General features: G+C 44.9%; 1 protein-coding gene across 1 annotated transcript in view; it reads right to left on the bottom strand.

The window, feature by feature from the left end:
• Positions 1-4,333: 4,333 nt before the first annotated feature.
• The window catches only part of igf2r (insulin-like growth factor 2 receptor), a gene marked incomplete at its 5' end in the record, with an annotated part of 144,593 nt that continues 123,886 nt past the window's right edge, over positions 4,334-25,040 (bottom strand). Inside the window, 8 exons of the mRNA XM_083642893.1 lie at positions 4,334-10,146; positions 16,729-16,998; positions 17,146-17,215; positions 17,307-17,462; positions 20,525-20,711; positions 20,997-21,184; positions 22,049-22,195; positions 23,213-23,264. Coding sequence (XP_083499019.1) covers positions 9,928-10,146; positions 16,729-16,998; positions 17,146-17,215; positions 17,307-17,462; positions 20,525-20,711; positions 20,997-21,184; positions 22,049-22,195; positions 23,213-23,264 — 1,289 coding nt within the window. The 3' untranslated portion in view covers positions 4,334-9,927. The remainder of the gene's footprint in view (positions 10,147-16,728; positions 16,999-17,145; positions 17,216-17,306; positions 17,463-20,524; positions 20,712-20,996; positions 21,185-22,048; positions 22,196-23,212; positions 23,265-25,040) is intronic.

Genomic DNA, 25,040 nt, shown 5'->3' with positions numbered 1-25,040 from the left:
CTTCTCTTCTTCATGTACATTCTCACATCCACACACACACACACACACACACACACACACACACACACACACACACACACACACACACACACGAGTCAAGCTGTCAATCAGTACCATCTGTAGGCATTGGTCCAACACAGCTTGACTTTAAAGGAATAGTTCACCCAAAAGCCAGTGTAAACAAACACAGGTGAAGTTAGCTCCTCCCCCTCATGCGAGTGTAAACACAGGTGAAGTTCAAACTTAGAGAAAGTTCATGCGCTAAACCGCAGTTAGGAAGACGGAGACTGGTGTTCAACAGTTGAGGAACCACAGTAGCATCAGAAGGAGAATACTGGAGCACTCAGGTCGTCTTTAGATGGTTTATTAGAAGGTGCAGATCAAGCACTGACGTTTCGACACTTGCTCTTCTTCAGAGTGAGCTTTGCATTGGATTCACAGTGTGTTTGAATGAGGAGCAGAGGGGAGCAGCAAACAAACTGCAAGCTGGCTGCCAAATCATACAATACAAAGTTCACTCCTCCTCCTCAAGCCAGTTGAAACACAGGTAAAGTTTGTCCATTTTACACACAAGGAAGGTTGCCGGCACAACTTCATAGCACGCAGCCTTCTCCAAAACAACGGAAGTCAGTGGGGACCTGTTCTTCACAGTTCCAAAAAGACCCATAATTACACCATCATTTAGTGACAAATCTAACTAAATGATTGATTTGCAAAAAATAATGTGTGTGTGTGTGTGTGTGTGTGTGTGTGTGTGTGTGGCCTTTCTATTCAGTGTGATTGGCTGTTTTTAGTTTTGGAACTCTAAGCCTCATTGACTTCAGTTGTGTGTGTTAATGTGGACGAACACGTTTCACCTGTGTTTCATTTGGCATGAGGGGGATATGTCCGCTGAGATGACAGTCGCATTGGTGATGTCCGATTCATATCGGATTTATTTCCACATGAATCGGGACCTGACAATATCCAAATCCATGTGCTTTCTTCCTAACACATATTGGATATGTGCTACAATGTGAGCAACAAATCAGAATTGGGTCACTTGTACCAGACAGACTAAATGCAGCCTAAGTCACTCTGTTGGTTGGTCCGTTGGTTGGTCCACAGAAATCGGAAATTCGCATATCTGCTTGCAGCTATTGCGAATTGGTGTTTGTTAAATTTACATTGAATAAATCTGGCTTCTCTGTGATCATACATTTAATAGCAAGATCCTTCATTTTTATTGGTATTTTACTGTGGTATTTTGATGTTTTTTTGTATGGTGCGATCTTAGCTACGTTTTTATAGTGTCTTGTCTTGTTTTCCTTGTACTGACTTGATCAAAGTGAATTTCCCTTGTGGACAATAAAGTACAACTAAGGAAAATAGTATTTCCGGGCTGGAAATGGCATCTTGGAAAACTCTAGACTTTTTTTTAAGTTGCTAAGAGGTCAAAAAAACAATCCCCAAATTTTGTGCCAATTGTGGTGCTCCTTTGCAGATGTGAACGGTTTTTCTTTAATCTGCTCCACTATAAAGGCAATATCAGCTAATTAATTTCAACAAATACATTGAAGAACATTGTCTTCCTCAGTCTGTCATCAGTGAACTACCTCAACTAGCTTCCAAATTAGGAGTTGAAGAGGACACGAAACATTTGATCATGACTCTAGTTCATTTGTGACCTGCTCTATCAAAATCAGTCACATTGACTCCTAAACACATTTTGAGTTGTATACACTGTTGGAAAGAGGAGAATTTAAGCTTTCGGGTGATATAAAAATTGTCTTTCTACTCCAAAGGTTGAGTGAGATCGATGCATCCCTTTATGTCTTGACATGTTCCCATCTATGTTTTTGAGAAAAACAGCCTCAAAGATTGACAAAGCAGGCTAGTTCTGCTTGTCACTCTACCTTTATGAGCTTCAAAACTAGATTTACCGTTCAAATTTCACATTCATCTTTACACAGAATGAAAGCCAAAATCTGGTGAAACCCCAAAACAGCCAAAATCAATATTTTTTTCATAAAATCACGTTTCTACACAAACAGCGCTACATGTGACTGATTTCGTCAGAGCAGGTCACATTTGCATTTCACCTCAGACAAGACAGGACACTGCTAGATGATGTCACTTGGTTGACTGTACAGTACAGAAGTAACAGTAGTGGAGTGTTGGTAGTAAGGATTTGGAATGTTTTGATGAATCAAAACAACCACAATCCAAGTCAGAAACACAACAGCATACTGTGTGCCGTGAGCCTGTTAGAATTCAAAATCCTTACTGCCAACACTCCACTACCAGGGTTGGGGGTAACTCATTACAAAAGTAACATATTACATGTAATATATTACTTTTAGCAGTAACTCAGTAATATAACTTATTACTTATAGGATTTCAGTAATATTACGGGCTGCCGCAGGGCAGTGTCTTGGCACCTCTCCTCTTCAATGTCTATACCAATGACCAGCCCCTACCAGAAGGATGCAGCAGGTTTATCTACGCAGATGACCTAGCCATGACAACGCAGCAGCATACCTTCCCAGAAGTCGAGTCAACCCTGGAACAAGGACTGACAGATATGTCCTCATACTATCTGGAAAACCACCTACGTCCAAACCCTGGGAAGACCCAAATCTGTAGCTTCCACCTCAAAAACAAGGAGGCTAAACGGGAGCTCAACGTAACCTGGGACGGAATAAGGCTTGAAAACCACCAGCACCCAGTCTACCTGGGAGTAACCTTAGACCGTACCCTCAGCTACAAGGAACACATCCAGAAGACGAGAGCTAAGGTGTCCACCAGGAACAGCCTTCTGCGTCAACTTACCAACTCAAAGTGGGGAGCTCACCCAAGTACGCTGCGCACAACGGCATTAGCCCTGTGCTTTTCCACCGCCGAATATGCCTGCCCAGCATGGTATAAATCAAGCCATGCACGCAAAATAGACCCTATCCTCAACGAGACCTGCAGGATAGTGACTGGGTGCATTAAAACAACCCCCGTACCCTGCCTTTACGCCCTCTCTGGCATCGCCCCCCCTGACATCCGCAGAGCAGTCACCGCCAAAGCCGAGCGCAAAAAGCAGGCCCATGACAACCGGCACTCACTCCACCAACACTCTGCCCCCCAGAAACGGCTCAGGTCCAGAAGCAGCTTCCTGGATGCCACTGCAGAACTGGAGACCACACCATCTGCTGCCAGGACTACAGAGTGGCACAACCAGTGGAACAGCCTGGGCAGCCAGACAACCCAATGGACAGAGAGAGGCATCACCCCAGACGAATGCCTAGCGACTGGCCATGACCAACCTTGGGCCGTCTGGAAAACACTGAACCGTCTGCGGGTCGGCGAAGGACGCTGCAAGGCAGCCATGAAAAAATGGACACTAACATGTTCTGATGCATGTGTGTGCGGCGAGCCACAAACAATGGAACACATCATGAGATGTAGCTATGCTCCAAAATGCACTGGAGATGATCTGGCCGAGCCGAATGCCGCTGCACTCGCCTGCGCCAACCACTGGAAAGACGTGATATAGAGGACGGCCGGACACGAGGAAGAAGTAATATTATACCAGTTACTTTGTCAAGTAACTCAAGTTACAAATTGAGTTACTTTTTCTTTTTTTTAATCAAAGCACATATTTGAATAAAGATACAATCATTTCCTAATCAAACTTTTACGCAAATAACCACTATCGATGACAATAACAAAGGAAATGCCATTTCGAATTTTGGACGGTTTACACTCACTTCAAGGCGGTTGAAATTATTTTTCAGGATGGTTCCGGGTCAGCGATGTCATTCTGCTGCTGCTGTTATTTTGGTGAAAGTAATGCAAAAGTAATGTAATAAGTAACGACTTACTCTACACAGACAGTAATATTGTAAACTTTACAATGTAAAGTAACTTATTACTTTCAAATGAAAGTAACTAGTAATATGTAGTATATTACGAACGTAACTTGCCCAACACTGTCCACTACTGTACTGTACAGGCGACCTAGTGATGTGATGTAGCAGCGCCCTAGTTGGCGAAAGGGTGAAATGTTATTCATCTTTCTAGCAAATCTAGGTACATTTCAGACTTGTCTCGTCTGAGGTGAAATGCAAATGAACAGTCATATGATCAAATGTGTCCTGTCCTCTTTAAAGTAAAACAAATCCCATTACAATAAGTCTGCTTAATTATAAGGTAAAGGACAGAGAACATCATTCGAACAATGCTTGCTTGCTTGAATCTACTGAACTATAACTAACTACTATATAACTATAATAACTACATCTCTGACATGTGATGTTCAGTATATTATTATACATTTTCTTGTCACAATGAAACCACAATGATCAACAGCTGATCTCTTATTTATTCAAATAATGCAATATTTTTTACATCAACATCTTCTTTAAATAGGAAAACAGGCAAAAAGCTGTAAAACATATCAGAGAACATAACTTACACCAACTAAAACATCATGATCACCTCCCATAGTACCGACTCATTCATCTTCTCGTCAAAACACATGAATAATCTCGTGCTCATCTCTTTTGTGTCACTACTTTAACACTGCACGGCGCGCGAGGCCTCATATTTACGCTGAACTCTTCCTTTGACCTCGCTCACAGACATTCAATGAGGAAGGCGACTGAAAATGTATGAGTATTATACTTTCGCCTTAACCAGGCAATTTGGCTTGGGCGATATCCAAATTTAAATATCGTGATAATAGTCCTGCCAAAATATAGCATTTTCCCTCCCCGATGTATGTATGTATGTATGGTATCTTATGTTTCAGGGACATACATTACATATCATTATTAGTAGTATGAATACTAAGGGACTGAGAGGTTGATGTGCTGTTCACTTACTTTCCTTACCTCTCCCTTTACAGCAACAAATACAATGCTCTGAACAGTACCAATAATGTACATTATGCAGTGAAATAAAGGTTGGCACCAGGGCAGATTGTGCAAAATTGACAAAAAAAAAAGTATTTTCTTTGTAAATTTTCGAAATCATGATATTCGGGAAATATTGCAATATTTGGGAAATATCGTGATATTTGATATTAGCGAAAATCAGCCCAAGCCTACCGGCAATGACCCAAAAGAAAGAGCAAAAGAAAGAGGAGGTTCAGTACAGTACCACGCAGATGAGCTGCACATACTTTGGTGCTTAATACAGCAGAGATAGACATTATGTGACCGTGAGCAACAAAATGATCATTCACACGCGCGACACGATCGTCCGCTTTTCTGTCATCCACTCGTCTCCCCTGAGGAGACATAGTGGCACTTCTTTTCTGTCATCCACCCGTCTCCCCTGAGGAGACATAGTGGCACTTCTTTTCTGTCATCCACTCGTCTCCCCTGAGGAGAGGTAGTGGCACTTCTTTTCTTTCATCCACCCGTCTCCCCTGAGGAGAGGTAGTGGCACTTCTTTTCTGTCATCCACTCGTCTCCCCTGAGGAGAGGTAGTGGCACTTCTTTTCTGTCATCCACTCGTCTCCCCTGAGGAGAGGTAGTGGCACTTCTCGTTGCAAAGTGCTGAACGTCAATAGAAGCCTTCACCTGCGTTTAGACTGCTTTCATAAATGGCCGAGATTTGAAGTGTTGCATTTTCACAGCAACATTTACGGCTAATTAAAGAGAAGTCCACACGCTGCAAGAGAATCGCTATGAATTCTGAGATTCAAGTAGAGATCTGCGACATTTTTATATAAATACATATTCCTTTTGCTCGTGATTCAACAGATTTGCTGTTCTAAACAGCCGGTGAAGGTCCTTTCTGTGAAAAATCCTCAGAAGGTGTTTTACATTTCCAGTTTGTTTAGACAAACTTCGCGGATTACCTCTTAAATTCCTCTGTCGGCATGTGGGTTGCTTTCCTCAATTAGACACACTTTTCAACATGACATATCTATTTCTGACAATGCATTGGGAGCCATTTGTCTCAAGTAATCACACTGATTTCAGTATTCTTTGGGACCCTGCCCTGATGGCCTAGCCTGGTAAAGCAGCCGCTCACGTGAACTCACATTTCATTTCGTTCTGCGGGACCGTCTGGCCTCAAGCCCTGGGACGGCTTTAAGCAGAAACTGCAAAGTGGACGAGCCAATCAGCGACTGCGCTCAGTGCCCTGTGATTGACAGCGCAAGTTGGCCAATCACTAGCACTGCACTAACAAAACAATAATGGCCGCCTCCTTGCCTGTCCGCCTCGAGGAGTCATGTCAATGTTCGTCTAGTTTAAACAGCCATAAAGTGCAGTTATTGCAGAAATAAGTCTCAATAACAACAATTAAACAAGTACAGGAGTATCGCCGCAACCGCGCCAAGTTTCTTGGCGGAAAATATGTTTTTGCCGTTCTCCCGACTGGATTTGGGTTTGACTGGATCCAACGCTGATTATGTGAAGGAGTTGTCTGTCAAGGCAAGTACACCCGCCCAACTCCGCCCACTGTGATACACTGGGAGAAAGCTTCAGGCCAGATGGGAACGAAGAACGAAATGAAATGTGAGGTCACGTGACCGGCTGGTTTACCAGGCTAATGTGAGTTCACGTGACCGGCTGGTTTACCAGGCTAATGTGAGGTCACGTGACCGGCTGGTTTAGCAGGCTAATGTGAGGTCACGTGACCGGCTGGTTTACCAGGCTACTGATGACCATAATACTATCACCACATTCTGCATGCTCTCCTTAGTATTGTGTTCAACTGAAAAAAGCATCCCACGGGGTCAGATCATTACAATCAGTGCACATTCACCTTTTGAAGTGAACACCGAACATGGTGTCTATTTTCCGGATCTGGTACCACTTCAATTCCCAGATATGAAGAAAAACCAGCTGGAGAAGTTACCAATACCGACAGCTAGATGTTGGGAGTTTCTTACTTATGGCACAAACTAAACTCATCCACTTTAGACTATGGATGTTCTCACTAGCGAATCAACTATTTGCTTTTTTGTGTGTCTTGTAGGAGGAGTGGTGTGTTAGAAAAACTCTTCTCTTGTTTAACAAATCCTCGTGTACAAAGCTTTAGAAATACCCTGAATGGTGAAACACTTTGTTTTTGGACTGAGTGCATATGGCTAGAGCCTGATTTTAGTGATGACATCACACTGAGAGGTTTAAAATAAGGTTTTCCACGAGCGCTCGCGTGATCTTGATCTTCACCACCTCACAATAATTGCGGAGAATCTGTGAATTGTCCCTGAATTCGCTCAAATCACATTGGTGAATCCACCTTCTGCCCGCTTTGTTTCGTACCTCGGACAATACAATCAACGTACCTAATGGAATAAATATGTAGTCTAGGATAGAGTGCAGTTTTTGGGGCTATCAAATAAATACAAAATGAGGAATTACTCAAAGTCTATCATGTTAAGCTACAGCAACAGGGCTTGGAAGCAGATTTGTTTGCACTCCACCCGCTACCAAAATCTCTGCCCTGGCCGAGATGACAGGTTAGCAAAACTCTGTCCAATAAGCAACTTTTCCACTATGGATCAGACTGAAGAAAACAAACTGAGCGTGGATCAGAACCTAATACTGGCGACGGGTCTACTGTGCATGTACTGTGTTGCATTGTGATGGAACACTGGAGTCCGAAAAAAGTAAAATACTGTGAACATTCGCAAAATGTTGACATTCGAGAAAAATACAAACATGAGCAAATAACCCTGCCCTCTCTACTCCCTTTTGCAATGAGCTCAATTGCTAAAGTGACCTGGCTGTAATCTACATACATTCTTGTCACTCTGGCTTAGTGGCTTTTCAGTCCTACTATTACATGCGTTTGGCTAAAACTGGGCGAGTTTTGGCACTACTGTACATGTCAAACCTTTTGACATGGCGGCTTCCCAAAGCGTAGAGCGGAATTCAGAAACTGAGCATGTGATGTGATGTATGCGTGCGCAAATTGGGGGGGAGGGGCAACTTCTATACATCACTGCCAGCGGTGGTTGTACAAATATGGCTTTCGTGGGAGAGGGAACAAGGGAAACAGCCCCTCGTGTCTAACTGATGTGCACAGCTAAGGTTTCATAACGTCGACGTTCCATTCGTACTTCATAAGGCCATCTTGAGTTCGTACATTGCACAGTTAACAGAACAGAACACCGCTAATCAGCTCGGACAGCAGTTAAATAATCATAAAAAAAAAGAGTGCGCAATTCACCAGTGAAGACAACAACAAACATGAAAAGTCCATATTATAGAACATTATCATCATCTATATACATCATCGTTTGTTGATCAAAGCGAGACAAAAATCAATCTTGTCTAGTGAGCAAACTAAGTTCATCGTCAGGAAGGCATCACATTTTCTTTTCAAGGGGAAAGAAAGAGAAAGATCTGCTATTGGCGCAACTGTAAACAGCAAGAAAGACAAATGGTCTCCTCATTCCCTTTAGAAACAACAGAAGCTAATAATACCTCGACCGCCTAAATCTATAGAACAGATTATTCTGATCTTAAAGCAACACGCCGACATTTTGGGAGATTCACCTATTTGCCATATTCCCGATAGTAAGACGAGAAGATGGATGCCCTTCTCTTCTGTGCGTGCAGTAGAAAGTTAGCTTAGCACAATGACTGTCTGGTAGTCATGAGAATGGCTACCCCTGTTACCAAATACACATTCCAACAGCGCCAAAACACTTATATGTACATGTTGTGACTCGTGTACTCACCACCTGTCATTTTCAAAGCAAATACATAGCCGGAACTACTTTCCTGATAAAACCGGAAGTTCCAGCTATGTGCTTTGAAAATTGCGGCTCGTAATTTTGCATTATTTCATAACGTGGTAAATGCACGAGTTACAATGTGTACATAAGAGTACACAAGAGCGTTTTGGCACTGTTGGAATGTGTATTTGGTGACTTAATGGGGGTAGGCTAGCCATTCCCTTGACTACCAGTCATTGTGCTAAGCTAACTAGCAGGCGGGCGCATCGCTACTTCCTACTGGACGCACGGAGAAAAGAAGGACATCCATCTTCTCGTCTTGCTATTGGAAGATGAAAGAGGCGAATCTTCCAAAATGTTGGCGTGTTCCTTTAACATCGCTATTTTCGACCTGGATCAAACATGTTTAAAGCCACAGCGAGGAACTTTTAACTGGTTTTTACCGTCTAAATTTGATACTGAAGCCTCACATCTTAAATGAGACCATCAGCGAGGAGTTTGGCCATACTAAAAATACTATAAATGTATAATATATAAATAATATATATAATATATAAATACCTGTGCACGACCAGTGCACAGCGGGACTTCCTGTATTCACGTCCGTGTGAAACTGGTTGTAATTTGTGTTCTGGCCGGTGAGTGAACCAATAATGTTCAACTGCAGTAAATAAAATAGCAGGACAGGCTCGATGGCTCGGAGAAGCCCCGGACGGCCTGTCGCAGCTCGGCCGACCCGCTGGTCACAGACTCCGTGTTCAGTAAATGCAGTCTGCGGACTAACAACAGTACCGTATTTGGTCGCAAAATACAACACAAAATGCAAGTTCCTCGTAGTTGCTTTAAACACTCTTTGGGGTTGACTTTTGGAGTGTTTTGGTCTGGATTTGAAGCAGTTGGGCGGGATTTCAGAATCGATATGATAGAAAGATTTGGGTGAGAAGGGTCAAGGTGGAACACGGCCAGAGTTACGCTTCAATATTCAGCCTTCAATAAATATTGAGCCTTCAATAAATATCAACAAACCGTAGTCCGCAGTCAGTGGACATGATGGAGATCTGAGGAGGCCTGGTAAAGGTGCAGTGCAGTCCAACAAAAAGTCCCAAAGGGGGCGGGGCGGGGGGGGGGGCGTTGGTTTCTGCTTTCAACAGGTGGTCGTTTTCTATTTCGTTGTCGTTGCTGCTTTGGAGACCTTCACTGAGAGAGAAGAGTTCTGATTGGACGGTGGAGGAAGGAGGTAGGGAATTGTGAGCTCACACCCTGAGGAGGTCCTCGTCACTGTCGTCCTCGTCCCGTTTCCTATTGGCTGCCGTGTCGTTAGCGTCGTGGTGTGTTGTTAGCGTGGCATTGACGTGGTGGTGTGTTGCTTGCGTGTTGTGAGCGTGGTGGCGGCCGGCAGCGCGCGGTTTGCTGCTCCTCCTCTTCCGGTCCGACTCGTCCAGGAGGCCGACCAGATCCTCGTCGCTTTCCTCCTGAAAAGGGACGAAGGAATGATATATATTTTTTAATCTGTTATTGCATTTAGTGGCCATCTTGAGTTCTTTTGAGATGGGACTTTTATAATTTTTTTTTTATGTTGCCTGCATAATATATGTTACTTCTTCATTTTGTGTTATTTCATTCATCAAGTGAAAATTAATAAAACTTCAAACCACGTTTTCATTACTTCAAAATTTTGGGGTAAATTGAGCCAATTGTAAAATAAAATTGTATTCCCAAATTCCCCAGAGAATTGAACAAATCCCCTGGGATACACCTCTAAACCATCTGTGTTATTTCAGGAATTCTATAATGCGTAGGAACTAGATATTCAACACCGTGGAAAATATTGCGATATTTGATACTAGAGTATCGGCCCAAGCCTTTTATTAAAAACCAAACATTGGCCAGTCATAGATGTCCATTATATGATGGAGCTGAGCTTCTGAGTTTACTCAGTAGCTTCAGAAGTGCAATGCAATGACCTGCCTTAAAGAGATACTCAACAGTTGAGACTGATTTTGAGCCAAACAGATTTGGTCAGTCTTTCAAAAAAGGGCGGGGAGTTTTCAGGCTTTTGAATCCGCCCACTCCACATTTGGATAGGATGAACTTTTGTGGGGCGGGCAAATTTCAGAGCCAATCGCAGACCTCTGTGCAGTTCCTGCTCATGCATGTGTAGTTTCAGTTAAAGCCAGCTAGCGCTGTGAATGGATCTGCTGCTGATGTTCCTGTCCAAACCTCGCGTCACCAGGCTCTCTCAGTCCAAACACCAGCATACCGTTTTACTTCGTCGAACCAAACGGTTCAGCTAACGCTATAATCGGGAGAGACCATAGAACATTTCACTCCGACCAAAACAAAAAAAAACATAAAAAAAAGATTTTCTTTAAACACACATTTTTTTTAACGTTTTGGTCCCAGTGAGATGTTATGCGATCTCCCCTGTTTCTAAATATATCTGTACCGTTTGGTTTGAACCAGTAAAAGCTTTTATAAGCATTTTACAAAATGTCTATGGGAAAATAAATGGCAGATGAAAATCTCTGGTTCAGTGCTGAAGCAGGAAGTAGGCGGTCACTTTGCCTCTCTATTGTTTCGATATTACCCAGAAGGCTTTGAGGCGGCTAACTTTTGACAAGAAAACCATCAAATCTGGCTAAAAATTTAGATAAAAATAATACTTATTTGTAACACAAAATGCAATTCAGGAATATTTGAATATTGGACAAAATAAAATGAAATTAAATTGAAACCCTAAGAGAAACACACATCCACCGGTGGGTATACCCCTCGCAAATACAACGTGAATAGGGAAATGGGTAGTTTGTAACATGTAATGTAACATGGTTGCACACTGTGATATCCGCTCCAACAACACTTGCTTACTTGACGCCACTTTTTCAATAAAAACACATTTATTCAATGACTTTACATAATGTATATTTATGTCGCATCATTTAGCCTGTGCTGTGATGTGCAGCAGCAGGTAAAAGTTATAAAACTAAGCCTGAATGAGCCTTGTTCATTGTTGTGAAAGTGTAGTGAGTGTGCTGCGGGGGTGTTCGACTTGTTGACGCCTCGCCTGACTGTGCTCGCCTGCTCTCGTCTGCTTTCCAGGCGAGGCCAAACGAGCCTATTGTCACGATAGTTACAGGTGAGCTTACAACCTTTATCTGAAGGTAGTAGAAGTATATGGATGCATCAGGACCACTGGAGGAGCGAGCCAACACCAGTCTGTACCCCCCCCCCCCCCCCCCCCCACGCAGGAAACCCGGAAAAGACACACGGCAGACGTGCTGTGTATTTCTGATATCATTTTGTTTAATCCTGGCTTCATCTGACATGAATAGATCAATAAAATGTTTTCCAGTTATTCCTAGGCTGCAAACTTGTTTTAACATGCAAATCGGAGTGGTTTCTGACGAGAATTAAGTAACGTTAACATTACTTTATGTCAGACTGTTCTCACCCCCATCCCAAAGCCTTCGCCTCGGCTATGAGAGGCTATCGAGCCCTTGACTGTGCTCGCCTGCTCTCGTTTGCTTTCCAGGCGAGGCGGCAGTCAACTCAAACGAGCCTATTGTCACCGATAGTTACAGGTGAGCTTACAACCTTTATCTGAAGGTATAGAAGTATATGGATGCATCGGGACCACTGGTCTGTCTCACCCCCATCCCAAAGCCTTCACCTCGGCTATGAGAGCACTGCTGCTCGGCTGCACGCGCCCCTGCGGCCCGGAGCTTGCGGCTCATGCATGTGCATACCAGAGGGGAGGCATCAGCGCCTGACTGGTCAGGAGAGAGTGCTTCCAAGTGTGACTGATAATATAAACAACATCATTTGAGCTTATCCAGGTAAGATATTAATAAAGTAATGACACATTCAGCGGGAAACTAACTATAATTAAGACATGTGCCAACTTTGACGATGTTTGGTTCAGTATTTTAAGAGCAAACAGGTTTTTTTTAACTTCCTGAAAAGTTGCTGTTTTGCAGATTCGAGGTCCTGCCTGTGATTGATGAATCCAGGTCAAAGTCCTGACATTTACTGTAAAACTGAGTAATTCCTCATCTCTTCTCACATACCTATGCAAACAGACGAACATTTATTTATTTATTTTTTACAAACAAACAAACACAACCTAGGCTATCTGACGTACTCTAAAACTAAACCTAGACTACTAAATACTACAATTTACACTATGCAGTCTAATCAAAACACTCCACAAATCTCTCTCTCTCTCTCTCTATTCACCAATTCTCCACACTCCATAGTCCCAGCATGGTGTGCAGCCACTTTTATAAACTTTGGCTGGGAGGGGCCTAGGCACGAGAGATGGGCGGGCTGGGTTTGGTGATGTCACTGATCAAGCTACGTCACAGATCAAGAGCTCAGCCAATAGAAAGGGAGGAACATTGGGAGTCTACAGCTGGCCCTTTTGCCTTTTTGGTTTGCATGGAACTGCATGGGTATGTGAGAAGAGATGAGGAATGACTCAGATTTACAGTAAATGTCAGGACTTTGACCTGGATTCCTCAAGAACACAGCTAATTTCCAATATATATTGATTTTCAGCAGAAAAAAATGGAAAAAGTGTTGAGTATCTCTTTAAAAGACCAGTGTGTATGATTTAGTGGCATCCAGCGCTGAGGTTGCAGATGGCAACCAACTGAATGGAGCCACTTCCAGACCACCTTAACTCATTGAGTGCCAAGGACGAGTATGTTTGTCAATTGGTTTAGTAACGTAGTGTGCCAAGGACGAGTATGTTCGTCAATTGCGTTTTTTGACGGTGGGACGTCGATCAAAGCCTCAGGCATCTCCTGTACAAATATTGTAGCTATTGAAGGTGTATAACCTATTTTACGGACTCATTAGGTGGCGACAGTGCTCTCCAGATTAGAGAAAGGTCCGGAAAACAGCAGGAAAAAGACCCGTGATCAAAGAGAAACCGCTCATGCTGCAGCCAGAGCCATATAGATTGCTCTGTCTGCAGCTGACGTTGGCTGCGAACAGCAGTCAATCCGCGCCCACAACTGAGCCTCTCTGCCTCTGTCTGTCTGTCTGCATATAGTTTATCCACACGATTAGCCGCCAGAAAGGCAGCACCCGACGCCGAAGGGCCAAACCTTTTCCTGCAGTCCGGTTTGGCATTTCCGTGTCGCGCTGGGAGCCGCCCGGCGCACACAAACGGAGCGCTCCGAAAATAGACTGGGTGCGTGTTAGGCTGTGTGTTAGTGTGGGGAGGAGTTTGCAGCTGAGGGGGGGAGAGGGGGGTGGGGCACGCAGGCACCACACAACTACACCACGTCACTACATCAGAAAATATTAGCTTCAGACTCAGTGAATGTGCTTGAAATGCTGCATTTCACAAAAGGCGGAATATCTCAGCTTCTAATTTGAAACGTGTCTTTTTGCTCAAAACAGCCTATCTTCTCCGGCTCATAACTAAAGAACGGAAAATGGTATCAATAAACTTTTTTTTGCAGATGATAGAAGAGAGTCTCATCGTTCTTTGTGCGTGTTCGGTGTTTACATAGTAATATCACACAATATTCTGTGGGCCTCGAGAAATTACTGAAAACGCTCTGAAACTCTGGCACTGGGAGCATCCGTTCTCCAAAAGTGGCTGGCACTCAATGAGTTAAGGAACATGCTGCTGCAAGAAAAGAAAGAATGCAAGCTTTGGAAAAGTCTGGAGAGCATTTGGAGGAGAAGAGAAAAAGAAAGAAGATGCAGGACTATTTGGAGAGCGATAGAACAAGGAAGAGGACAGACTATTTGGAATGGAAAAAGGCTACAAATCAGAGGAAAGAAAGAGAAATGTTCAGGACAGCTTGGAGTGAGCATGGCCACATCAAGGGAGTGCAGCCCTCCCATATGGAAGACATGACAGAGATCTGCATGAACTGCAAGGCCAGGATGTTCTCCTGGGAGATGGCCAGGAAGAAGGGGGGAGGGAAGACCTTCAACAAGTGCTGTGGCTATGGAGCCAAGCTTACTCCCTTCTCTGAACCCAGCACGGAGCTGCAGAGCTTCTACACCAGTGACAGCAAGGAGTCCCACCAGTTCCTCTCCAACATCGGGAGCTACAGTGGGATGGTTGCAATGGCTTCCAAGCTTATCAAAGATGGGAAGATGATCAAGTTCAACGAGACTGGTCCAGTACCCTTCAAAATGTCCGGCCAGATATACAGTATCACCGTGTCCCAAGTGTTCTGTTCCCCGAGAGCGACCAGAAGCCGAAGTACGCTCCGAGTTAGAGAACAGGCTGGATGACGCTCAGAAAAAGTACGGGGACACTTTTTTTTTTTTGAGGCAAATCCTGACAAGAATTTGAAGATGGTGTTCAAGGAGAAAGGTCCAGTTGCACCAAGAAAGAAAGTCAGTAATCTAGGAGTGTCCGAGTTCTGTGTCATCGCCACCGGAGACCAGACTCGGTCGAGGGATGTGGTTTTGTACAGGCACGAGGGCGATCATCCAGAGCAGAGGGAGATAGTGAACATCTACGAGATGCACCAGATTTACGACCTGTGTGACTACCCTTGATCCTGACGGCGGGAGATGGCGGCTACTGCTTGGACACCTTCTACAAGACCCAGGTTACACTACTGGAGTTGTAAAGGTTCCAACATCCAGGTGCAGAACGGACTCTTCAACACGCTCCACAGAGCGAAGACTGACCCAGGAGTACATGTGCGACCAGGACTGCAAGATTGAGGGGGCCAGTCTGAAGTACCCGAAGCAACCACCAGGACACATGGAGAGCAGAGCAGTAGGCTGCATGATGCTCTGGCCCAAGCCAAGGCGGAGAAGATGGGGACAGATGATCATCCTCCCCTCCTCCTTCCTGACGTGGTGAAGTGGATCTTCCACCACCTGCTAACAGAACTGATCTCTGAGGGTGCGGTGCTGGGTGTCCCCAGAGGACAGACAACAGGTGAGGTCTCGAACATATTAAACACTGTGTCAGTTAATATGAGGTTTATTTCTCGTCACATAGACATTGTGACATCAGGAGTGATGTCACAGAATTGAGTCTCCAGTCTCCACCCTAGAAACAAATGTCTATTTCTAGTAGATATAAAAGGCTCATTCTAAGGTTAACGAAAACACAACTAATTGTTATTTTCAGGCGATTACTGTATACACTAATTAAAACATATGTATGAATTAGGGATGTCCGATATTATTGGCCTACCGATATTATCGGCCGATATTAGCATAAAAAATTCATATCGGAAAATATCGGTATCGGTTTTCATGCCGATAATTTTTTTTATTTTATTTTTTTAATACAGGGGGAGTCTCACTGAGAGCAATGCTCTCTTTTTCAGGAGTACCCTGTTCACATTCACGCACACATTCATACCTGGAAGCTGACCAGTACAACCACAGTCTGATCTGCTGGCCACTAAGCAGCTCCACTGGAGCGGTTGGGGTTAAGGGCCTTGCTCAAGGGCACCTCAGTGGTGGTAATGAGGGAGGATTGAACCGACGACCTTCTGGTCACAAGCTCGCTTCTCTAACCGTTGGGCCACCACTGCCCCAATAACACTTACAACTTTAACACAACACGCATATTATATATTAAACTCTTCAGCTACATTATGTAACTTGTTACCTGAAATTTTGGTGAAAAAAAAGCCTGCTTATATCGGTATCGGTTGATATCGGTATCGGAAATTAAGAGTTGGACATTATCGGATATCGGTAAAAAAGCCAATATCGAACATCCCTAGTATGAATATTATATTCCATTTCTGCCAGGTCCATGCTAGATTACACTAAATTCTACACACTGGACCTTTAAGGAGCTGCTAAACCACCGTCTGGCTTTCTATGGAGAGTTTTAGTGTTCCTCGGTGGTCTACATCCCATAATGGTCTGTTTCAGAGGCTATTCCCACCATGATAACAATAGAATTCTGGGGGAAACACTGCTAATACTAATGGCAGGTAATCTTGGTTGTAATGTTTAAAAATTCTTTGGAATCAAAAGGATTTTTTTTTAAATATTGCCACTAAATAACAGTAAAAACATGGGACTGGTGACAGAGAGACGACCCTCACCTGCAGCAAGGCGCTGCGGTGCTCCGAGGTGCGCCTGGGAGGACCGGAGGACTTGACCACCCGTACCCCCGGGACGCTCAGCACCTCGTCCTCGCTGTCGTCCTCGTCCTGCTCGTCCAGGGCGAAGCGGCGCAGGCCGGCTGTGTTCACCGGCTTGGTGCTGATGTGGCCGTTTGTTTTGCCGCGGTGGGAGGAGGATGGGGGCGGAGCTTCCAGCTCCTCCATCAGCCACTCCATCTCCTCTTCACCCCCCTCGTCATCCATGGTGACCTGGTGTTATTAGACACAAAGGTGAGCAAAGTGTTGTAACGGCGCTAAGCTGGTTTCCACTTGTGTTCTGCTCATTCATCCTATTTCAATTGTCACTCTTTGATGAAATGCATATTCATGATTCACTCCCTCATTAGCTCCGCCTACCTTTGAGTATTTATAGGAGACCTGGTTTCCTCTCCTGCAGCAGCCAGTCACCTTCTGGATGACCAGCTCCCTGGGAGGAGACATGAGATTTAGCCACACCATCGCCTTACAATTGATCACATTGAACATCAGTGAACTTGTCTCCCTTGGTGGGACCTCACCTTCTCTCTCTCTTGTGGAGGAGGAGAACCAGGAGACAGACGGTGAGGAGCAACAGCAGCAGGCTTAGCACCGCCCCCACTGCCTGGCTGCGCCGCGACAGACTGGTAGCTCCACCCTCCCCCTCGTCACCATCGTATGACTGCCTGTCAACAGTTCTGTAGGACAATCAAAGGCAAATCAGCGATTATTGTTGTTATTAACACGTTCACTGCCCAAGACGAGATATCTCGGCTTACAGAATCCAAGCGTTGACTGCCAAAGACGAGATATCTCGGCTTAAAAAAAAAAAAAAAAAATTTGACGGTCGGGCGTGGATCAACGCCCCCCACGTCTCCTATAAAATTATTGGAGCCACCCAACGTGTACAACCCATTCCACCGACCCACTAAGTGGCGACAGTGCTCTCCTGACTAGAGGAAGGCAAGCAAAAAGCAGTGTGAGGATTGCCATTCTCATGAAAATGGATGGCGAAAACGCTTTCGCTTTCGCGCTGATTGCTGGCGGTGAGGGATTGCAAATTTGCATAATAGATTACGGGTGGAACACACTTTGAAACACGCAGCATAAATAAGACCAGAATCGCAAAAGCTTAATCAAAGCTCTCAACCAAAACTCCAAGAAACGAGCGAGTCCATCCAGACTTCCTCAAAGAGCGGCCCCGCCAGCAGACAGGAGCAGCAGCAAAGCAGTGAAACGAGCTTGTGACACGGCCCCGCTGCAGCCAAGAAGACACACACGGAGGGAGGAGTTTGAAAGAGAGGGGTGTTTCCTGCTGTTATGGAGGAAATTACTGTTCAAAACTATTGTTTAGATGTCTGACGTCTTACTGATGCCAAAAATGAATGGTTAAAGTGACTGTTCTATCGAATTTCACAAAAAGCCGTTTATCTCAGAATAATTTTTCTGACGCTGAAACCATGCTGTATTCAACTGCTAATGCTTACATAACTACTAACTCTACAAACTAACTCTTTTAGACAGAGAAAGCACACATTCTATTAGTTCTTTTGAGATATTGTGTGTTTACAAAATCTTAGCAGAAAAGAATCCTCGGGTCTTGAAAGATGAGCCAGAATCCTCAAAAAAAACCTCTGGCAGAACCTACCTACAGTAAAAAAAAAACGGCTGGCAGTGAATGTGTTAATGTTTAGAAATATATGTTTTAAGTTGAAGTTATCCTTTATTTATCCCCATGGGGAAATTCGTCCTCTGCATTTGACCCCATCCTCTACTAGGAACTTTCCTAGAACTAGGAGCAGTGGGCAGCAGCAGTGCAGCGCCCGGGGACCAACATACATGTGGGAGGAAACCGGAGCACTCGGAGAAAACCCACACGAACACGGGGAGAACATGCAAACTCCACACAGAAAGGACCTGGGACGGACCGGGGTTTGAACCCGGGACCTTCTTGCTGTGAGGCAACAGTGTTAACCACTGAGCCACCGAGCTGTCCGTATATCTGTGACTGTTGCTGGGGGTCTACATCTATGTGTGTATATGAAGAAGTAGTGCAGGACGACAACCCCGTCTTTATTTGTCACACCCGTTGTACAACACACGCATGCTGCCAGCCACACACACACACACACACACACACACACACACACACACACACACACACACACACACGCATGCTGCCTGCCAGCCACCCACACAGCCACACACACACACACTGCCAGCCATACACGCACACACACTCTCATGCTGACAGTGGCCGGTGAAATAAGTCTCTGCTCATTTTGACCCAGACGTGGCATGCCCTTCCTCCGGGGGGCAGCCACGAGTAAGTGGGCAGCTTCAGCATCCAGGGAGCATCTTCTGTCGTCGTCGCTGGTCAGGCGGTGATCTTCTTGCATGTTCTTAGTGGGGGTTATTATATGGAGGAAGCCCCAGGTGAGCACGGGGAGAACATGCAAACTCTGCACAGAAAGGCCCTTTCACGAGATAGCCCACCTGGGCACCAGGCACCAGGCACTGAGGACATGGGACGTCCCAGGCGGGAATGGAACCCGAGACCTTCTTGCTGTGCAGCGCTACCACTGTGCCACCGTGCCCCCAAAATATAGAAACACTGAGCAGGCACCGCTGGGATGGTGCAGCAAAGTTACAGTGAATGTAGAAAAACGGTAAATCTGTACATTTCCAAAACGAACGGTCAATCTGTATACATGTAATTCCCGATAGGTGTTGGAAGGTACACTATCCCATGCTTTTTGGTTTTGCCCTTCGCTATCTGGATTCTGGGCCAAAATATTTGATAAAATAACTTTTCAGCCGGAGGCAGAACTCGCCATCTTCAGCTCCTCAGAATCCTCTCTGCTCCTCCCTAATGCTGTGCAACAGTCTCTGACGCAGGAGACGACTGTCACCAAGAGACTCATTCTGAAGGAGTGGAAGTCCCCCTCTCCACCTTCTTATCAGCTGTGGCTGATGGACATGGTCTCGGTTATACTGTACATATGGAGAGACTCCGGTTCCTGAGGACCAATTCGCTTAAGAAATTCTCGGTTATTTAGGGCCCGTTTCTGGCCTACTTGGACGAGGTTGGGAGAGACGGGTGATTCGCCCGGCTGACTTTTTATGGAACCCTTCCACTTGACGCAGCTCGTTAGTGGCAACATTGGAATATAGATGATGTATGTATGTTTTTGTTTTTGTCTGAGCCTGTTTGTTCCCTATGTTCTGAAAATTGTAAAATAAAATATATTAAAAATAAATCTGTATAATTCCCAGCAGACAGGGAAATGTGGATAAGCATGCGCTCCATCCTTGACTTCATCCTTGAGTCGTGCTGCTTCTCATCCTCAGGCTGCTCAGTAACGTTTTCATGCGTGCGGTAACGTCACTCCGGCAAATATCGTGGGACATTTAAGCAGTAATAATTAAAAACGGTAACTTGACAGGACAGGAAAAAAAGTCCCTGATATTCCCTGATGACTCTCAGAGAATGGATCACATTTCTTGACTTTAGCTGTCTGGAACAAAAGGGATATGCAAGTGTTGACTCACGTTAGCCGACACACGGCGTCAGTGTGCCAGATAAACAGAAGTGTTGACTCACGTTAGCCCACACACAGCGTCAGTGTGCCAGATAAACAGAAGTGTTGACTCACGTTAGCCCACACACGGCGTCAGTGTGCCAGATAAACAGAAGTGTTGACTCACGTTAGCCCACACACAGCGTCAGTGTGCCAGATAAACAGAAGTGTAGACTCACGTTAGCCCACACACAGCGTCAGTGTGCCAGATAAACAGATACTGGCACCCGTCCGTCTCCAGCATGAACTCAGGCATGCCGACGCCCGCCGAGGGGTTACAGTGGAACATGATGGTGGAGGACACCTTCTTGGTCCTCTCGCGCCCACACACCGAGTCCGACGGCACGATCACGTCCAGGTTGCCTCCTGTTAAGACACAAAGGGCAGGTCAGTCTAGAGCCGGGCGATATGGTTGAAATCAATATCACAATAATCATTAGGTTTCTTCTCAATATCAATATCGCAATTTGATCTCAGTGAACCGATAATAATGTAATGTAAAGTGTGATGTCAAACAAAACAGAAATATCCAAATAAAATTCCAACCGTACCTCATTTGATCAGTTTTTTAAGTAAAATCTGCGGTAACAGATAGTCCACCTACAGAGAGTCTATGGTGTATTTGTAACATTTCAACAGCTTTAAAGTTACCTTTAATGTAGTACTTGGCTGTTTTGGAGACGCCGATCTTGCGTTGGTAGTCTCCTCCTGTCAGTTTGACTTGGCAGATGTTGGCTCCTACACACTTGGAGATGTTGCTGTTGGTGATGCCAGACAGCTGGATGTGGTAGATGTAGCTGTCACCGTTGGAGCGGATGTCTCCAGACGCCTTGTGGAGGCTGAGAGAGGAGCAGGGGAGAATGAAGATAAGCAAAGGGAGAATAGAGAGGTTCGTGCACACTGGTTTACTTCCTGTATACATCGCTGAGCGCAGGCTGATATTAAATGTTAATGTTAGGCCGTGTCTCCGACAGACACAGTAACAACGTAGCCTATTTCTGTCTTTATGTCTTGTAGTAGTTAGTTGTTGTTGTTGTTGTTGATAGTTGCCATAACAACCACCCCTGTCAGAAAGACGTGCACACGCTGGGTAGTAGGAAGCGTTGTTGTCTGATCGGGAGCTAGCCTGAGAGGCTAATAAAAGCTACATGTTACAAGCTGACTATCAGTACGTTATTGCACACATACAGTAGGCCTATCTTTACATTTAAACGTTTACATGGGGGGGGGGGGGGGGGGGGGGGGTAGAAATAGACATATTTGTGTTTCCCCCTCAACAGCTGAGAAAGTGGACACTGTAAATAGTTAGCACTGTGAAGCTGATACAATTCAGGTGGCGGTAATGCAACATTTAAGGATGCCAACCGCCATAAAACACAGAAGAAGAAGCTGAGAAAAAGTACTGTGGGGTTGCAGCTGGTGAAAACCATCTATATCCCACATAATAAACAAGCTCAAGGTGACACGGGGCTTGTGGATCGGGTTATGATAAGTAAACTATTGCCTTGTTTGAAAAAAATAATACATTTGTGTGTACGAGAGAGAAAGCATGATTAAGCCATAGTGTGTGTGTGTGTGTGTGTGTGTGTCTGTGTGTGTGTGTGTGTGTGTGTGTGTGTGTGTGTGTGTGTGTGTGTGTGTGTGTGTGTTGTGTGTGTGTGTGTGTGTCTGTGTGTGTGTGTGTGTGTGTGTGTGTGTGTAACCTGAAGTAGATTTCTCCGAGGCTGAGCTCTGCTCCTGTGTCAGGGACGCGGATCGTCCCGTTTGTCATCTCGACCTCGTGCTGCTTCACCGCACAAGCTGCCCGCGTCTCCCAGCCAATCACAAACTCACAGCTCGCCTCGTCCTCGCTGCTCACACACACACACACACACACACACACACACACACACACAGACACACCCACACACACACACAGACACACACACACACACACACACACACACACAGATATACACACAACATGCACACACAAATGGAGATTATCTTAGTTGTTTCACAAAGCCAAATTTAAGAGTGGATTTGAATAAAACCCAAACAGCAAAACCGGCCTATTTCTGAATCAATACAGCTGACCAATGTTATGAAATTATAAATAAGCAGTACAACAAAAAGGGCAAGAAACAATTAAATGAAAAGTTAAAGATATAATTCATAAGATTTTCATCTAAATAAATGTCTGTTAAGTCACTATCTATGTGATAGTGAGTTAACACAATGGTGATTGAGCCTATGGTCCATTGATGGTCGCCTTTGCATTTTGAGTATTGCAGCATTTATGAACTTGGTGTCTGTGGGATATACAGTAATTCCGCGGTGCCGGCTCCCACCCCGGGGGGGGGGGGTGCACAATGTCGTGCACATTGGTGCATTCACGCACATGGCTGTGTAATCAAAAGTCCGCTGAGCGTTGGCACCGGTTTTGCAGAGGATTCCAAATGACACGATGAGCGGAGAAAACTTTAACTTTGAAGACAAACACCATGTTCTGCCATTAACACTGCCAGTTATGCATCCCCAAACAGCCAGTGAATGAATGCTGTGGCTGAATGTGACGCACATGCATGTTAAAGATGCACATGCCTGTTGAAGACACACATGTGGGAGTGAAGCAGAATTTGAACATTGCCGAAATTAATGTTCTGCTTTGTCCCCCCATCTCCTGTTGGCCTTTTGTGCTTAATTGAGCAATATGAGTGATTTGTTGTGTTATAACAACCTGGTTGCATTTGTATGGAGTCACTGTTGTGTCTTTATCATGTAATCAAACAGAATGGGAATGAGAGCAAAACTTTCCAGACTGCAATCTTCTTTATTTTTAAGCAAGTAAAATAAATTTGTGATTCATGTGAATACAAACGTTTTACTCGCTGTTGAGCTGAATCTCTATTGGCCAGTTTGAATTGGAGTGACAGTTGGCTACACCCACAGTTAGTCAACGAGAGAGTGACTTTTGAGGTCTGTGATGGAGAAGAGCGAGCGGGAGCGGAGAGGACAGAAAGGCAATGCACAGGTAGGTTATGTTAACTCATTCACCGCCAAAGACGTCTTTGACGTGTTATCAGAAATAGCCCTCCCCGCCAATGACGTGTTTTTGTTTTTATTACTACAGCGCGTAGTTCAAACACTTCCCCAGCCTGTGACATGTTTTCAGGTCCGTAGCCACAAAGGCAAGCCGACAGCACGTTATCAAACACATACCGCAGCTGTTGTTTTTAAATGAGCAGGAGCAAAAACAGAGAACAGAGAAACGCGCTTCCTTGTTGCAGAGGAGAAACGCCATTGAAATGCCCCTCGGCGCGCTGCAGAGCTGATCGGCTTGCTGCAGGGCAGCGGACATCGAAACCGCGGTAGTCAAACCCGTGACCAACATGATCGATCCTGGTCCCTGGACCCCGTTCCTATGTGCCAGCCCGAAAGAGACGAGACGGAGTCACAACTGTGTCAGGAGGAGGAGAACAGCTGCAGCCTCGCCACAGAAATGGCTTTCACACAGAGTCAAGCAGCAGAGCAGCACGGCCACTTTCCTGGCGAGGACTCCAATGCGACAGGACCCGGATGATCTCGCGGTAAGGAGTGTGTGTGTGTGTGTGTGTGTGTGTGTGTGTGTGTGTGTGTGTGTGAGAGAGACTACACTGATCTCTGCATTCTATTCTATGATCACACTCACTCACACTGAGTAAACTGTATTGTTGAATGTAAAAAAAGCACATCATGTATATATATATATATATATATATATATATTTTTTTTTTCATTTGTGTCATAACGAATAATATTTACATGTCTGATGTCAATACAGTTCAAAATAAAAGAATTGAGAGCGAGTTCTGCCTGAGATTGTGTGATTTAGAAAAATGCCAATATCTGCAATTTATCTTCTCAGAGAGACCTTTTTGGTGAAAACAGGGTGTATATAAAGGGCTATAAGTAGAGTACAGAACATGCTAAAAGCTCACTTTTTTTTAAATCTGTCAGTGTAGGTCCCGCTAGCTAGTGTCCTCTAGAGAGAGAGTGGCATCAGCGGAGGACCAAAATGCGTGACTCATTAGCCAATGAACAGCCAGGAAGGGGTCTCGCGCTACTTCTGAATGCTAAAATAAAGCTGATAATGTACAATTTGATTAAAAAAAAAACATTCAAAGTACAACACAAACTGTCCATTTTGCTACAACTCAACAGTGCTGCTTAATCCAGGACCTCACTTCCTGGAACTCTTGAGAGTAAAAAACTGGTTCATTGGAGTGAATGGAGATGTCACGACCCGTCTATATACACGGCTCTGGGTCCCGCCTAACCTCGCGTCACCAGGCTCTTCCCGAGGAGAAGAACCTGGCTGGCACCCATCATTTGGTAATTACACCTCTTTCCACCCTAGACACCGGAACCGGCATATGTAAACCGGATACGTGCCACATTTTTCTCGTTCCCCCGTTGAAACGCCAATTCGAATTGTGTCGGCGAACTAGTCGCCACGAATGAAGTCCATCATCAACCAGCCGTTGACCAGCATCAACGTTTTGTTTTAAAACATTATGTATGTCACTTTTTAGTCACCTCGTGTTATCAGGCTCTACACGGGAGATTTTTCTGGCGCAGACCTATCGGGTAACCGGATTCTGGTTCCTGCCATTGCGCATTGGCCACGCCCCCAGGTCCAGAAACCTCACTAATGGCTCCAGAGTAGGGCCCGCC

Source organism: Poromitra crassiceps (assembly GCF_964638095.1).
Source record: "Poromitra crassiceps genome assembly, chromosome: 9".
Lineage (NCBI taxonomy): Eukaryota > Metazoa > Chordata > Actinopteri > Beryciformes > Melamphaidae > Poromitra > Poromitra crassiceps.
This window is presented reverse-complemented; position numbering and strand designations above follow the sequence as displayed.